The sequence below is a fragment of the Falco naumanni genome, chromosome 9 (genome assembly GCF_017639655.2).
Source record: "Falco naumanni isolate bFalNau1 chromosome 9, bFalNau1.pat, whole genome shotgun sequence".
Lineage (NCBI taxonomy): Eukaryota > Metazoa > Chordata > Aves > Falconiformes > Falconidae > Falco > Falco naumanni.
Genome location: NC_054062.1, coordinates 1,037,585 through 1,054,585, shown reverse-complemented (window position 1 = coordinate 1,054,585; position 17,001 = coordinate 1,037,585). Strand labels below are relative to the sequence as shown.

General features: G+C 56.5%; 1 protein-coding gene across 2 annotated transcripts; it reads right to left on the bottom strand.

Annotated features, from left to right (window-relative positions):
- Positions 1-6,808: 6,808 nt before the first annotated feature.
- On the bottom strand, positions 6,809-16,993 carry SLC27A4 (solute carrier family 27 member 4). Of its 2 annotated transcripts, XM_040605945.1 has the most exons (14): positions 16,887-16,957; positions 15,229-15,355; positions 14,150-14,316; positions 13,112-13,506; positions 12,280-12,438; positions 11,836-11,905; positions 11,635-11,726; positions 11,004-11,113; positions 10,371-10,580; positions 10,006-10,132; positions 9,686-9,823; positions 9,364-9,528; positions 8,756-8,902; positions 6,809-8,503 (listed from the first exon to the last, which is right to left on the bottom strand). In XM_040605945.1, the coding sequence occupies exons 3-14, from the start codon at positions 14,308-14,310 to the stop codon at positions 8,346-8,348; spliced, it is 1,932 nt and encodes a 643-aa protein (XP_040461879.1). In that variant the 5' UTR covers positions 14,311-14,316; positions 15,229-15,355; positions 16,887-16,957; the 3' UTR covers positions 6,809-8,345. The 2 variants fall into 2 exon arrangements, with proteins under 2 accessions (XP_040461879.1, XP_040461878.1); XM_040605944.1 differs by lacking the exon at positions 15,229-15,355 and having other exon boundaries at positions 16,887-16,993.
- Between the last annotated feature and the right edge of the window lie 8 nt (positions 16,994-17,001).

The window sequence follows — 17,001 nt, the reverse complement described above, 5'->3', positions numbered from 1 at the left end:
GCACCGTGGAAGGCGTGCTCCTGCGCACTGGAGCGGGCGGCAGCGTGCAGCCCCTTCTGCTCGGGCAGCCTCCCTAGTGAGTGCATCCCTGTGGCACCGGGCACCTTCCAGCACGGCGTTAAACAACGCGGCTCACATCTGTCGCCTGTTTTGTTTTCCACATCCGTCCCCAGAGGGAGAAGTGCGTACACTGGCACGACGCAGCCATGGCGGTGACAGCTGGGCTGTGCAATGGCACAGGCTTTTCTCCCCCACAACATGGAGCGGTACTGGGGAGTCTGGGTAGAAAAACCGCAGCCCCTTAACCCTCCCTCTGCTCAGTGGAGGGTTTGGATTTAAAAAATACATGTGTGCGTGCACACATGCACATAGAAATGTAATATATACACACATACGTGGTGCATTATGCGTAAGGGACATAAATTTACGCAGACAGATTGCTCTTCGTTTATGCTAACGGGGGTCAGAATATGCCTAACCCCGAGAGCAGAAGGTGGTGGTGTTTGTAATGGCCTTTTGTTCTCAGAGGAGATCATTCTCCAGGCTGGGCCCCAGGAAAGGCCAGTCCCCAGCGCAGATGAATGCTGCCGTCGCTGCCGGGGTTACGTGATGGCAGAGACGTGAAGCTGTTGACCGTGGTCTTCATCCAAAAATTCCAGCTGGATTTTAAATATCTCTAAATCACAAGGCTTTTGAGTATCTCAGAGATACAGCCCAGGATGTTGAACTGATTGTATCGGAAATCAGCTGAGGAAAGAAGCTTTAGACAAAAATCTTACAGCTGTACACTTCAGAAATGGCTGAAGCACTCTATATACAGAGGATCTGGTAATCTGGACTCCAGATCAGTGTTTGCAGTTATGGTTTTATATGAGCTATTCTGCTTGCTTCCAGAAACCATTTATGAGGCCAAATAATAGGAGAACTGGCTCCTAAAAGAATTTTGATTCTCGAGTTGTAGAAATACAACAAAATATTACAGATTTAGTGTTAGTACTTCCCCGGAAATGCAAAAAGAAATTAAAAAGAAAGAGAACAGTTATCATAAATACCAGTTTGGTTTATTCAAGCATTTAAAGCTGGCTGCTGTTAACAATTGCCCTGGAATACAGTCAGTGATCACATGAGATATGGGGGACATTTTTATGGGCATCATGTGCTTGGGAGAGGAGCAAGTCCTGTCTCTGTGCTGGGTGCTGAAATCAGAGCATCACAGACTCTCCAGCTCACGCTTGGGGATGGGGAAAGCAAGCACATAATCTCCTTGAGAAAGTGTAACACTGAGACTGTTATTTCTAAAGTGCTGTAAACATCAATGGTGTTTGATAAATGGGTACATAAAGCAAAACTAGATAAAGGCAAGGCTCCTACCTTGAATGTGTACTCTGGGTTCAGTTCACTGTAACACACTCACTTCTCATTCAAACACAGGGATGCATCCCTGAGCTTTACTCAAGCCAAACTTCACTTTTTATACCCCATTCTCCATGGCAGATGCCTTGCTTGGTCCCCAGCATGGAATGGCACTGGGCAGGACCAGGGTCCCCAGGTAGCTGTGCTGCCCACCCCAGCCCTGCAGGGCCAGAGGCAGCTGACCAGGGCGCTCCGGCTGCGCCCGCCTTGCGCTAAACAAAAGAACAGGTTGGAAATGGAGCCTGGCAATAAAGAGGGTTTAATTTCCTTTGTCTCAGTCTTGGCTTTATTCCTGTCCCCCCCATTTGCACACTTTTTCTTTCCCCTTGAGTACAGAAGGGGCATGCCCCCATCCCTCCGCCAAGGGTTTATTCTGGAGGAAGCAGTTTAAGTCGCCATCATGTTTTACGGGGAAACATAGTTTATAAATACAGCGGTGCCCAGTGCTACGAGGAAACATTTTATCAGAGAGCCTCGAACTGATGATTCAATTATTTTTCAATAAAACATCAGGGGAATGCACAAACAGCTGCTCGCATCCTTCCACACAGCAAGTCAAACTTCAAGGGGAACAATAGCTGGCGAAAGGGGAGCCATCGTGGAGGCGGTGACAATGGGTTTCCTTACTCGGGGCTTTGTTTGATTTCCCCGTCTCAGTTTTGAACTCCCTCCGCCGGAGAAAGGCGCGGGGGTAGGATGGGGAGAGGGGGAAGCAGGCAGAGGGGAAGGAGGGTCAGTGGGAGTTAAAGCCTTTTGCAGCCTTTCTCTCCCATTCATGTGGTAATTGGGTGTCAAGCAGAGATCAGTAAGATGGAGCCCGGCCTCTGTGCCCGGGTTAAACTGCAGCAGAAAGAAAGCGGGAGCTGAACCGATGGAGGCCTGAATGTCATTAGGGCGGGAGGAAGCCCCTCTCCCCTAGGAGCCCTTCTGCCGGGGTGCTGGGCTGGGGGGGCCGCTTCCCATTCAGGGCATCCCTGAAAGCAACCAGACAAAGCGGGAGGGCGCCTGAACAATGCCGAACCCCCAGCTCTACCTTCAATAGGGAGCTCTAAACAGGCGTTTAACCTTCAGAATAGCTGAAAGTGATACTCAAAGCTGAGGAGGTGGCTGGCCCGCGCTGTTAGCCTCTTCCTGCGGCCGAACCGGAGGCCACTTGGATGGCCAGAGGTGAGGAGGGAGGCTCTGGCCGCCCTTGCTTCCTCAGCCCCTTTGGCACCGTGCTGGTGATGTGCTGGGCTCCGTGCGGGTCATGGGAGGTGTCACCTTCAGGGCAGGATTAGGCCCCAACCCCCACTTGGTCTGGCAAGATGCTGGCGTCCCTGGGGAGGGCTGCTCAGCACCCTCAAGGACAGGGCTAGAGGAAGGCAGGGCCATACCGAGTAGGGGGATGTGGCATAGCAGGGGCCGTACCCCACTTCACAAGCCTGGGATCATTTGGCAAGGGGCCTGGGGAGGTCTGGGAAATGACCCTGTCCTGAGCCGGGGGATGTCCTGGCCTCGGGCAGTCACCATCGCCTGCGGCTCCTGGGTTGCCAGCCTGTACTGCATGACCCCAACTGCCCAAAACTCTCCCAGAGCCTGGCCTGGCATCACTTTTGCCTATGGGTGGGTTTTTTAATTAACCAGGAGAACAGAGGATCAAATCCAGGGTTATTTTGGAAGGTGGGATTTGCCACCGAAATGAGCCAAGTGCAAAAAGAGCAGAGCAGGACCCGACCCCTGCTCCCTGAGCCTCACGCCACTGCACAGCCCAGCCATCCCATGCCGTTCAGAAGCTAAGCAGCAAACAGCCCTAAAGACATTCAATTCCCTAGTGAAACCTCTCTGCTTTAAGGAAGAAAGCTGCCGTCCCTTCCCTCTACACGCAGGATGAGGAGAGGCGTTGCTCCCCGCAGACCATCATTTTGGAGGAATCCCCTGCAACACTGCCCCTTCAAACTGGAGGGGGAGAAGCCACCCCTGGCCCTGCTGCCGGTTACACAGGAACCGCTCAGGGGAATCGTGTATTTCCATTTCTAAAGAGCGCACCAAAGGATAGCCCCTTCTTTAGTCCAGAATATTTCCTTGTCGCTGCTTAAAGGCAAAGGTAGCCCGCCAGCCTGCGGAGGAGTGGGCGGCTGTCATTGTTTGGGAAGACTCCAGCATGCCAAGAGTGACAGGAGGAGGCTGGAGCGATGCAGCATTAAAAGATTGTCACAGACTTTCTCAGCAGCTGTAATTTCACTCAGAAAGGTCCTGAGCAGCTTGCAAAGCCCCAGCCTGCATTTAGGCTAAAATACGGTCTGGTTTTACACACCAAGCATGGCCTGGCTGAGCCAGACCTAGGCCTGGAAAGAGATGCTGAGTGGAAAGCAAGCTGCAGCATTATTTTTCTTGGTATTGTCACCGTCCAGGATGCAAAGTCTGGGAGAAGCAGTCATCTCCATAGTGAAAAGTACATTTGTTTTGTAAAGCTCTTTGGCTTTGCTTAAATTAATAGGCTAATAATAACCCAGGAAAGGATTTTAATGTTTTCTTAACCTTATGCAAACAGCTTTTAAAGTATTTTAATTAAAAAAGAATAATACCTTGTACTTTATATATAGTACTTTTATCTATATGCAGCTGTTGAGTCAGACTAGCATATTGATCAAAGGAGAGAGATGTCTTGCAAGGTGTCTCTAATTACAGAAAGAGGATTCAATTAGCTTCTTTCTTAAAGTCACACAAATAAAAAGAAATTGAAAAAAAATCAGACCATGCTTAAGCACTGGCTGCTTCTAGCCAAACACCTCTCTGCTGGAAGCATTTTGTCCCAGCATTGATCCCAGGCTCGGTACCGCACTTGCACTTGTGTTCCTGGTCCAAGAGCTTGAGGGATGCTTGCACCTAGGCTTTGTTCTTCCAGAGGAGCCAGGACTTTAAAAAGGCGCTGGGATTTCAACCCAGAGCTGACAGCCAGCGGAAAAACTTAATTGGTGTAGCTGAGTTTTGTGGGGAGTCTCAAAGCATTGCCAAGTGGGACGCAACCCTCCTCAGTAAGGACAAACAGCTCAAACGGTGAGTTGTCCCGGGCCACCGGATCTCCAGTGGGGACCAGAGCCGCTACCTTTAACCTTCCCAGTGCTGCAGCGCTGCCAGCATCATCACCAGGCAGGGTGGCTCCTTGCAGCATAACTCAGAGCTGTGAGCACTCCTTCACGGGGGTCCCCTCTCCCTGGGAAATCTGGCACGGAGCCAAGTCTGTGTGGCACGTGCATGCCCCAACCCTCTGGCACAGCACCATGCTCCATCGGTACCGCTGAGCTCTGCAGGTCTCCTCCATTGAAGGCCTGCAGATCAGAGCCCTCCATACGGTTTGCTGAGCTGTTTCCCAGCCATTCAGCATCCCCCATCCTGCCAGAAGAGGAGCTCTCCCCTCGGGGGGGGGGGGGGGGGGCATCCTGCTCCTCTTGCCTGCACCCTGTAACTACAACCTTCTTCCTCCTCACAGCCGGCTGGGAATGCAGGGCTTGGGGTGAGCTCCCAGCCATGCTCCAGCCATGTCCCAGCCCCTCGGCTGTGTCAGCACCAGCAAGGGCTAAATCCTGCTCCTTGCATGGGCCTCAGCTGTGCTGATAATACCCATCCATCTCCAAAACCCAACAATACAAGCTGGTATCCACTTGCTTGGGCTTACTTGCAAATAAATAACAGCCATACTTCCATAAGCTTCCAAAGCTATTTGCATCTGGTGCCCTGAATGCAGAATTTGCCTGGCTTTTCGAACCTGACCTGCTGTCAGACAGATGGAAACACAGCGCTGGGCCTTGCCCCGCAGCCCCTCTCCCTCCAGAGCAGCTTTGTGTGCAGGGCAGCGCGGCCAGCTCCAGGAAGGGAGCGCACCTGTATCCTCCTGTCATCACTTCAGACCATTCATCTCCAGATGGCAACTCCCAGCGCTAGCATCAGGGAGCCCAAGCTTCCACCTGTTCCCTTCAGCAGAGGGCTGGGGGAGGCCAGGCGTTCAGGATGCTGCCCACCACCTACCTGGCACAACGAGGTGACCTCAGTGCCGCCAAAGGTCCACCAGGCACAGGCTGTGGTCAGGAACCTGAGTGGAGGGGAACGCCAGTGCCTGAGATTGCCTTTCGCCTCACACCCAGCACAAGCATCTGTACCTGAAACCTCCTCTCCACCCCAGGCAGGGTCTGACCTATGCCCTGCATGGGTAACCCCCAGCTCCCAGCACCCTATGCCGCCCCTCCCCGCTTCCCAGGGCTCCGAACCCCCTGGGGGGCTGTGAGACCCCAGGGGAGCCCCTGAAGAGGTCCTCCCTGAGGCAAGACGTTTGCCGAGCTCAGCCTGCCCTCCACCGGCAGCTGCGAGCGGAACAGCGTCCGAAAGTGGGACTGGAGCATCTGCAGGGGTGGCATCCATCACTGTACACCCTGCACCAGCCCCTGAGGCCAGGGACACCCCCAGGCCCCCACATATGACCCCCACACCGGCAAAGCCACCTCGTTTGCAGGCTGAGCCTCACGGGCACTGTAGGGCTGTGGGGACGAGGTCTGTTTTCCACTGAGCTGGGGGCTGCTTTAAGACAGGGGCTGTCCCAGGAGCTGTGCCCTTCCAGGAGCAGTGTTGGAGCACACTGCTCCCATCCTCACCTGGAGCTGGCTGCAGAGCCCTGACACAGATCCAAGCTGGGGCATGTCCAGAGTCACTGTGTCCGAGAGACTGAAAAACTAAAATTGAAGCTTAGATGCTTCATTCAATTAGAGATGCTGGAGAAGCCAGCAGTTTGAAGGTGCCCAGAGGTGCATTTGGTACAGATGTGGATTTCCAGCACTTTGCCCACAGTGCGTCCCACCAGGCAACACACTTCACCCTGGCTCATGCAAGACATTTCTCCCTGGTACACATGTGCCACGCAGGAGCTCGTTTCTCCTGTCCCCAGGGTTGGATGCAGTGGGTCTAAAAAGACTGTTGTAGGAGTGAGCAAAGGGCAATGACTACCAAAAAATTTGTCTGCGAGGGTAGAAATGAGGTGGGAGCTTAAGCGTGGCCAAAGAGAGAAGCAGCAGGAAAAGGAAATTGGGAACAGGAGGGGGCAAAAGAGCCAGATGTGCCAGGACAAACAGGGAGAACTGAGACAGGACAAACTGCGATGGCAACACTTGAGTACAGGACCAGGAGAAGGGGTGAGTGGGGAGCTGGTGGAGGGGTCTGGGAAGGGTCTCATCAGTAGGTTGTTTTCACACAGTCATCAAACCCAGCAGTAAGGGGCTTGGCTTTCCCCTGCTCCAAGACAAGCTAAAGTCTGCCCAGGGAGGTCACACTTTGGAGTGGCAGTTCCCACTTCCCAAACTGGCAGAGTCCCTCACCTCCCTGCACAGAGCAGGACTGCACAAGGAAAAGGTAGCAAACTCCGGCGTAGCCCATACTCGCATTTAATAGTGAGGACAGGACAGACTGGGGCAGGCAGGTACGTTGGTGCAGAAGCACAGCTAGAAGAGCAGACACACCCTGCCCTCACAAAAGACAGATGTCATTTTAGGGATTAACCCTGCTAAAAGCATAAACCCAAATAATTAAAAAAAAAAAAAAAAAGAGAGAGAGAATAATAAATCCCAACCCATAGTTTTGTCTGGAACAGAGGTTTCTGCACGGTCTCCGAGGAATGGAATCAGACATTGCTGCTAAGGCTGTTTCACGTCAGACAATGTGGGGAATTCACACAGCGAAGTCAGGTGTTCAACATGGACATTTCAGTTCAGGACCCGTATCCTGCAGTGGAGACGGGAAGGGATGCGGAGCACATGAAGTCAGGCTTTCACAGAGACCACCCTCTGGAGGACTTTCTCTCCCCTAGGCAAGTTGCCTCCCATGGTCAGGGCACAGACATCACAGCAGAAAGTCCCCAAGAGCTGCTCCACGGTGCTGAGTACATCTAAGCAAAGGCAAACCAGGCCCTTCATCCCCACTCTCCCACCTGCTTTCTGCAAGGAAGAAGGTGCACAAAACAAGGCTGCATCCACAAAAGGTGGAAGTAAGAGACCCAGAGAAGTGTCTACAAGACAGTGGGGTTCACTCATGTCCTTCGCTAGGAAGCAAGGCCACAAGGACATACGTGGTTGCATCCACACTGGAAGAGGAGAATCAGTCCCAGATGAGTGTCCTGTCTCCCTGTGAGAGAAAAGGGCTCCCCAAGAGAGGACAGGTCTGGGCTATCCCTCCACCTACTGCACAAACCCGGGACACATTCAAAAGTACAGACAATAAATTAAGATTGAAAAAAAAAAAAAAGTCAGCATGTATAATATATATATATATATATAATATAACGTGCGTGTGATTGTGAAAAATAGAAATGTCATCCCCAGGAGAGAGCAAGGCACAACAGAAACACATCCCTGTCCCTCTCCTGAGCCCAGCACTACCCTGCTCCCGATTCACAGCAGAACCACAGCAACGGGGCCACGCAGGGGGACAGGGGTTGCGCCTGGCACCCAGCTTCCCTCTGCCAAGTGGGGCCTTGTGCCAAGGAGGAACTGGCTTCTTGATGGAGGAGTGGGGAAAAAGCCTAGCACTGGTCCCTTCATGGCCTTCACGAGGAAGGGTTGCTGCAGGCAGGAAAAGGGAGGGAAAGACAGGAAAAGCAAAATGGAATAGCAGGGGCACCCCACACCTCCTCAACTGGCCAGAGCCCTGCCCCTCCCGTGGCACAGGACCACCACCGCTGTACCAAGTGGAAAGAAAATAAAGCCATAATAAGTCTATGCTTTGGTATGTAACCATCCCCCTCCCCTTGGTCCCCCCTGTGTTCCCCCCAACCATTATCTGTAAAACTTGTCAAATAAAATCTCTAGTGTGCCTTTATATTGCTTCCTGAACCTTTCCTTCCTCAGCGCCTGCCTTGCCCCCCTCTCCCCAGCAGGATTCAGGGAGGTGCCTTGCTTGAGCCCCACCGGTTACAGCTTCTGCTCTCCCGACTGGATCCTGCTGAACGCTGCCTGGTCCAGCGGCAGGTAGCAGCCTTGCCGGGAGTCCAGGAAGTACAGCCTGTCCTTCACCAGCGCGGGGTCGAAGCCCTGCTTCCGCAGCTCCATCTTCTGGAACTTGTAAGTGCCTGGAGTGGGGGGTCAAGAAGGAATGGGGGTTCACTGGCTGCACACACCCCCATGCCCACTGCACCCGTGCTGCCCCAGACCCAGCCTCACACCTGCCCACCTGCACAGCACCAGAGGACCTGGGTACAGGCTCCATGGGGCAGAGGGGCTCCATCCTGACCCTACCACAGACTGGGCTCCATCACCGTGTCTCCCCCCCAGGGGCTCCCACCAGTTCCGTGCCCAGTGCGAGCACACACGCCATGGCTCACTTGTCTTGGAGACTTCGTGCAAGAACCGTAGGAAGACGGGACGTGCGTACAACGGCAGGGCCTTTTTCAGCTTGCTGGCAAAGTCTTCTAGGTCACAGGAGTTCTCTGGGTCAGCGATGGCTGCCATTCCTGCCTTCCCTTCAATTCCTAAGAGGCAGAGAAGAAGGGAGAGCACTCAAGACAGACTGTTCCTGTAGCATCATCTCCCCCTTCCCCATACCAGCAAGGCCTCCGGTGCAGACCCGACTTTGTACAGAAGTGCTGGCACATCCAGCTGTCACCGGCTGTGTCACCGCCCTGCGGCTAAGGTTACCAGCGACACCCTGCGGTCATGGTCACCTCCTCCCAGAGGAGGCACTTGTAGCTGGTCCAGAAAAGACACAGGGCCCTTCCAAACCAGCCAGAATCAGACCAAAGCTTGAGAGAAGGGGGAACCCTCTGGATTCTGCTAGGCACATCCCCAGCAGCCTCTTCCCAGCTTGCCCACGGGAAGCCTCGGTCCAGCCTCTTGCAAAAGGACACGTCGATCCGGATGTGCAGGATACACTCACATTCAAGTGCCAGAGCCCTGCCTGCCTCCCCTGGTTGTCCTCTTCCCTCTCAGCTACCTGGGATCTCCACCCCATAAACCACCACGTCCGTCAGGTTGAGGATGCGGCTCAGTGTCCCCTCCACCTCTGTGGTGGAGACATTCTCCCCCTTCCAGCGGAACGTGTCCCCAGTGCGGTCCCGGAAGTACATGTAGCCGTATTTGTCCATCACCAGGACATCCCCTATAGGAAAGTCAGGAACAGGCGAAAAATGAGATGTCAGAGGAGCCAGGAGCAACCAAGCATCTCAGGGCAGTGCCATGAGCCTGGGACAGCCCTGGCACACCCAGGCACCCTTCTCCTCTGCTCTCAGCAGATGGAGGGGCCCTGCTTGCTTCACCTGTGAGATAGGCAGTGTCCCCTTTTGTAAACACGTCCCTGGCGATTTTCTTGTTGGTGGCTGACTGATTCAGGTAGCCATCAAAGTGCTGCAAGGGGTTGCTCTTGACAATGCGTCCCACCAGCTGGCCCGGCTCCCCTGCAAGGAGAAAACAGGGGATGAAGGGGGGAAGCAATCACCCACACCCAAGCAAAAACGGTGTCTAATGGGGGTGGCAGGGTTTAACTGAGCAGACTCAAACCTAGGAAAATTATCTAGAAGTATCAGGAAAGACTTGCACAGAGCTGAGGAGACTTGTACCTGTGGCTGCCTGCCCTCACCTGGTTTGCAGGAGATACAGACACCATCTGGCCCTCGGATCAGCTCCATGGTGTCTTCATCCACCCTCACCAAGCCGATGGGGTACACACCTGGTAGGATCCTGCTGTTGAAGCCACACGACCCAACCTAGGACAGGAAGAGCTCAGAGCTGTGGGAAGCAGGGACATCTCTCCTGCCCTGAGCCCACTGTGCACGCGCATCCAGGATACCAATGCACAACAGCCAAAACCCCTCCAGGCTGATGGCAACCCACGCCAAGCCTCTTGGGACAAGAAACCGGGAGCAACCAGCCCGCCCGGGTTTCCAACCCTGCTCAAGCCAGCAGGCACTCTGTGGGACATGGGGAGGTTGGTTGGAGCCTTACGTTGTTATCAAAATTTCCCAGGCTGCAGTTGCACTCTGTAGCCCCATAGAACTCAGCCACCTGGGTGATACCAAAGCGGGCCATGAACTCCCGCCAGATGGAGGCACGCAGCCCGTTGCCCAATGCCATGCGCACCCGGTGCTGCCGCTCCACCTCCTGGTATGGCTGGTTCAGCAGGTAGCGGCAGATCTCCCCGATGTACTGCACAATCTGTGAGGGACGGAGAGGAAAGATTCACTAGGACCCCTCCGACAGGCCCCCAGTTGTTTGCGGTTCAGGGCAGGTAGGAATGGCACAACATGCCCCGAGTCCCCTAAAGAGGCCATGGTAAAACCCAGGAATCCTGCCAGCTCATTCAGTGCCTGCCCTCCCCTGGTTAACCCACTCCTCCAGGCCATGAAACTTAACCAAGATCTCCTGGCTAATGCTGGAGCCCGGGAAGGGCTTGGACACATGGAGTTACCACCCCAGGTGGGAAGGACACACCCCACCACCTTGGAAGGTGGTTTGGGATGGATGGGCAGAACCAGTCTGGGCCTCCCTCTCTTCCAGCAGCTGGGCTCTCCCCAGCACCACACAGATGCCCAGGCTCCGTTCCCCACTTCCAGATGGCCCCTTGCCTCATGGCCTCACCGTGCAGTTGTATTTCACGCAGTCCTCCCAAAAGTGCGAGGCTGAGAACTTCTTGCGGATGACAATTGTCATGCCCTGCAGCAGGCACTGCCCGATCCCCACGATGTTCCCTGCGGGGAGGCAGGCAGGGGAGCCCTCAGTCCCCAGGCACCGCCAGCCCAGCCTGCCTGGGGAGAGGCCTGCCAGGGCAAGGTGGACACCACGTGCTGGCTCACACCAGATGGGTGTTCAAAGCCCCCAGGACAACAGGCACCGGTGATGAGACACGTGGCAGTGAGATCTGGGGTGCTGCTTTGCACCTAGACATCCCATCACATCTCAGCCAGCCAGGCAGGCGCCGCTTCCCCTTCCCCCCTTGACTTTCCATGGGGACACAGTAAGGAGCAGCCATACCAAAGCCAGGCTAGGAGCTGGGATAATGCCCCCCCGCCCACCTCCCAACTCCAAAGATCAGCCAGATCGATTCTTGGCTCGCAGGGGAAAAGTGGAAAGCCTCAGTCAGACACCGCCAGCAGCAGTTAGCTCCTCTTTGGCACGGAGACTGCTGCTACACCAGCCTTCAGCCTTCCCTGGGCTGGGCAGAGGGGAAGAGATGGCTCCAGCACGCAGGGCTCCGCACGGCACACATTACCTGCAGCGTGGTAGAGCGGGAGGCAGTCATACATCACATCGTCGGGCCTCATGCGAAAACCATAAAAAACCAAGCTGCACATGCGGAAGTACCTGGGGTGGGAGGGTGAAGAGGCACATCAGCAGCAGGGCCAGCGGCGCTGTGCTAGGACAGGGCAGAGCTCAGCCCCATCCTCCCCCAAGCCCATGTCCACGGCCTTACCGGCAGTTCACCACAATGGCAGCCTTGGGCAGCCCTGTTGTCCCAGAGGTGTAGATGTAGAAGAGTTTATCTGGAAAGCAATGAGGAGACAAGGTCATATACCCAACCTAGGAGCTGGCTGAACCTGGAGAGGGGGACGAGTGACATTTACACACTCTGCTTGTGCCAGTTGAGTCAAAACTTTGTTATGTGACAGCACCAAGAACATGCTGGGTTTACCCTGGGCAGATCAGGTGGTCTGTTGGACACATGGAGGGCACAACAGGATACTGCTCCATGCAGGGCTGGGCTTCAGGCACCAGCGTAAGACCCATCCCAAACACCTCATGCCCTGCTGCAGACATCTGCAATCAGCATCCCAAGCAGATGTTCTTGCCAGTGTTGTAACCAGCTGATTCACAAAAGCACCGCCACGAGTCTGGCCCCCAAGAGCTGACCACGTACCAAGAAAGCCCTTATCAGGGGGGGTTGGCTGGTGCCCCTGGGCCATTTTCAGGAGGGGATCCAGGTGTTTCGCACCAGGAAGCACAGACTTGGGGCTTCCTTCCCCAGACCAGAAGAGATGGATAGATTTCTCCAGGGAGGGCTGCACTTCCTGCATCGCTGAAAAAGCAAAAGAGGGGAGATGGAGAAAAACCACAGGGTGGTTACAGCACAGAGATTCCCTGCCCTCCCAGACGGTCTCAGGGAGACGCTGCCCCAGGTAGAAGTACCCTCACTGTACTTGGCAGACCCCAAAGGGCCGACAACCATCCCAGGCAGATGTTGTTCCCATGACTAACAGCTGCTGGGGCCACAGCCCAGGCCTCTTTAGGGACCAGAAGATCCTGTTCTCCACCTCTCCCCAGCCAAAACCTCTTTGGTGCCAAGAGGTCTGTTGACACCATCAACCTCAGAGGCGTGGGCTGAAACACGAGGATCTGGAGCCAAGGTGTTGCAGGGATGTGGCTAAGAGCCACAGAGAGCAAGGGGAGGCTCAGCCCATGCAGCAGGGCAGGCTCAGCCCAGAGGATGGACCTGAGAGGCACAAGCAATGATCCTCACACCCAGGCTGGCCTGCTTGGGAGCCGGACAGCACTGAACTCCAGATCCTGCCCACTGTCCAAAGGGATCAAGAAGAAAAAAAAAACAACCAGCAAACAAATCCAATTCCTGGATAATTCAACTGTCCACTCTTCCAGATCCCTGCTCTGTGGTGGGCAGGAAAGGAACACTAAATCCATAGACACCCCCATCTACAGTCCAATGCACCCCGATGCATCTGCCTGCCCCTCACCTTCCATCATCTCCACTCCAAAAACCACAGCCTTGGAGTTGGAGATGGTGATGCAGTGCAGCAACGCCTCCATGCGCAGGTGAGAATTCACAAGGGCAGTCTCCACCCCAATCTTGGCCAAGCCAAGCCACAGCCCCACATACTGATTGCAGGACTCCATGAAAAGGGCCACCACGTCACCAGAGCGGAAGCCTTGGCCATAGAAGAAATTTGCCACACGGTTGGAGTACTCATCCAGCTGCCGGAAGGTCCAGCTCTCGCCTGTGCCTTGGAAGATCAGTGCTGTCTTCTCTGGATACTTGCTTGCAGTCTTCTGGAAAATCTTGGCAATTGTGTTCTTCTCCTTCACATGCCTCCATACCTGCCACTTCACCCGCAGCAGAACCAGCCCCGTGCTGCCAAAGGAAGGAGAGCATGAGGGAAGCTGCTCAGTGACCCCTGCAAAACCACTTCCTCCAGCAAAGCCAGCACAGCATGAGGACCTTTCTAGGAGCTGCAACAGCCCAGCACTGCTCCAGGCCCTATTCTAGGTCAGCAGCAGCTCTCTGTGCTTCCCTGAGCAGCATGGACATAGGCAGAGCTCATCTACAAAAATGCTTATAGGCAGGAACGGATGGAGGCCAGGGAGAGATGTGCCCCAATCAAAGGGGCATCTTTGAGCCTCGGGTGCTCTCCAAGAGATGGCACCACTCCCTCCCCACAAATCCTTGCCAGGCTGGCACAGCCTGGTACCAGCTCAGAACTGACCCTGCACAAACACCTGGTGCCACGCCAGCATCTTTAGGGACAGCGTGAAGTACAAGGACAGTCATTAGACTTCAGAGCTCAGCTGAAATCTATCTTTCCTGTGAAAACTTTGCCCAAGAGTTTGGAGCCGCCCAGGCACAGCAGAGAGACATCTCCTTCCAGCCAGGCTGGGTGCCAGCAGAAACCCAGGGCTGTGCAAGGAGCTGGGGACTGCACTCACAAACACACCGGGGCAGAGCAGTGGGCTGGGGGCAGGGTGGATGGTTGGTCCATCCCAGCCAGGACACCTACGTGACGTCCCTTCGTATCGTCTTGATGAATATGAGGAAGAAGTCCCATCCGCCGGACCCCAGGTAGAAGATGAAGAGAGCGGGGATGGCCTGGGCCCAGGACAGCTCCAGGCTGACCCTGAAGAACAGCAGCAGTGCCGCAAAAGCAGCCAGACGCAGCATCGTGGCCTGCAGAGGGAGAGAGAAACCACGGCCATCAACCCCCACACGCTGGACTTGGTGATAATGAACCCATGGGCGGGGGATGCATTAGCAGCCCCCAATTTCCTGGATGAGGTCCCTGAGTCATCACTCCTCTTGGTAGTGAGGACGTAACCCAGTAGCCCAGAGCTCCCACAGATGTAACTTTATCAGACCTTGGAGATGGCCTCCAATTAAACCACCAGCACGGCACTGCCTGGTGCCAGTCGAGAGCCTGGCTATTCCCTCTTGGGGAGCCACATCCTGCACAGGAGCCAGGGGCATGGCCACGCCTCAGCAGTGTCAGATGCAGGATAAAGTCACTTCATGGATGAGGGAGTGGAGTCATGGCAGGAGACCTTGTGCAGATGTTTGGCAGGCACCAAGGTGGTGCCAGGCAGGGCTGGCTCAGCCCCTCACTCCCAGCCTGGCAAGGCCCCGCTCCAAACTCCTCCCTACCCCAGGGACCCCCTGTCCTCATAACTGAGGTCTCTGAGGCCTCCAGCACCAGCTCTGCCGCACACCTGGCTCCGGGAAAGCCAGCATGGCTGGTGGGAGAGCACAGCTTCACCCACTTCCCAGCACAGCTCGGACAGGAACAGGGACAGGAAACTCAGTCCTTTGAGCACTGCCTGTGTTTGCAAACCCTCGTGTCGGCAGGCAGTTTCCTGGCCTGACTGTGCTGGAGACACGGCCAGAGCGGGTTGAGGATGATGGCAATCACAGGCATGCCCTGACCAGGCTGGAGTGGGCAGAACACGGGCTTTCACTGCTGCCAGGAGTGCCCAGACCCCTGCCCCATGGCCTGTGGACAGCAACAGAGTCTCTGGTACTTATCCCCCAAAACCAGTATCTCTGTCCCCATCCCAAACACACCCCAGATGTGGCTCTAAGACTCACAGGAGACTGTGATCTAGCAAAGGCTCTTTTTGGGTGACAGCATCAAGCAGAGGAAAGGGACAGCAACATGAGCCTCGCAGCTCGAGGGCTCCTAGATAAAACTGGTCCTTCCTGGCATGGACGTAGGCTGAAGAGGAAGGAAATATTAATGTCATTTCCCTTTCCCTCTTCAAGGATTCCCTGCTCAGAAGCTGGCAGCCCTGAGTGGGCTGTGCCACAGCCGGTGGGGCCAGAAGCCACGCTTTTGGCTTTCCCTCTGCTCTGTGCAGTTCAGGGAGCCTCTGTGGATTTGGTACGAGACGCTGGCAGGGTGGCAGCTAAGGCAGCACCACGTGCCCCTGTGCCCTGGCATGTCACGCAGGCTGTCTCACCTCTGAGCCCTGCCACCTGCCACCGGCAGCAGGCTGGGATGCACCGCAGCACAAGATGCTGCGGCCGGCCGGGTGAGGGCCTGGGGACATCCTCCCGCCCACAGCCTCTGCCTAGAGACCCCTGCCCGTGCCAGCAGCCTCTGAGCATTCCCCATCAAACAACCCCCAGGCCTGAGGTCCCACAGCACAGTCCCACAGCCTTTTAGCAGGGCAGGGCCCGCTGCTTTTCTGCCGAGGAGCCTCTCTCTGCAGCCGAACAGGGCAACCCTCAGATCACCAACAAACCACCACGGCTTGGCCGAGACCTGGGCCCTTCGTTGCACACTGGCACCAGCCAGCCAGCCGTGGAGAGCCAACAGCGTCTCCCACCAGAAGGCAAGACAGGCCCGGGCAGGCCCCTGTTATCCTGTTCACATCTCTGGCTCACACCAGCATGCCCGGTGCCTCCCGCGGAGAGACAACCAGTGCATTAGGAGAGATAACCGCTGCGAGATTGCGGAGATAGCCGGTGCGTTACTGCCAGAGACCTCCAGCCCTGCCGTTACGGATTCAGGTCTTGCCTAGCTGCATCAGCACAGGGAAAATCAAGACCTGCCCGTAGCTCCACAGCCAGCGGGCAGGAAGGCAAACCACAGGGATCCATCACCCGGGGGCACAGAGACCCGAGGAGAGCCCGGGGAGCAGGTCACAGTGAGGGGGTGACAGGCAGGTGACCCGGCTCCAGGAAGCCCCCGCGCTAACGGTCAAGCTCCAGGGACCGGGAGATGCCCGGGGCACCTCTCCAGCGTGAACAGCCGGGGGGCACCTGTCCCCCCACCTGGCCCTGTGCAGCGTGGCGGGGGTGCGCCCACCGGTCCGGGGGAAGGACAGCCCGGGTGAAACTGGGGGTGTCCCCCCCCCTTCCCTCTCCGTCCTTCCCCGGAGCCGGTGGCACACCCGCAGACGGGAGGGCGAGCGGCACAGCCCCTGCCCCACCCGATGGGGGCAGAGGGGCCGGGAGGGCCGCGCACCGGGACTGCAGCAGGGCCCCCCGCCCCGGCACGGCCCGGGGAGAGCGGGGGTCCGCGGGGCAGCCCTGCAGCCCGCTGAGACGGGCCCGGTGCCTCAAGAGGGGGCCGGGGGGCTGAGGGGCCCCGGTGCCGCCCGCAGGGCCTCGGCGACCCACGAGGAGACCGTGGGCCGCAGCGGCTCCGCCCGGCCGCCCGCGGGGAGGCAGCGTGGCCGCCGCGGCGGAGCCAGGGCGGCGTCGGGAGGTCACGGAGGGGAAGGACGGTGCCGCGCTCTTACCAGGCTCCTGGGCGTCCGCTGCGGCCCGGCCACCTGCACCGGGAGCGGGGCCGGGAGCGGGACGAGGCCCGCCCGCCGCTGCGGCACGGGGCGGAGCGCACAGCGCGGCCCGCCG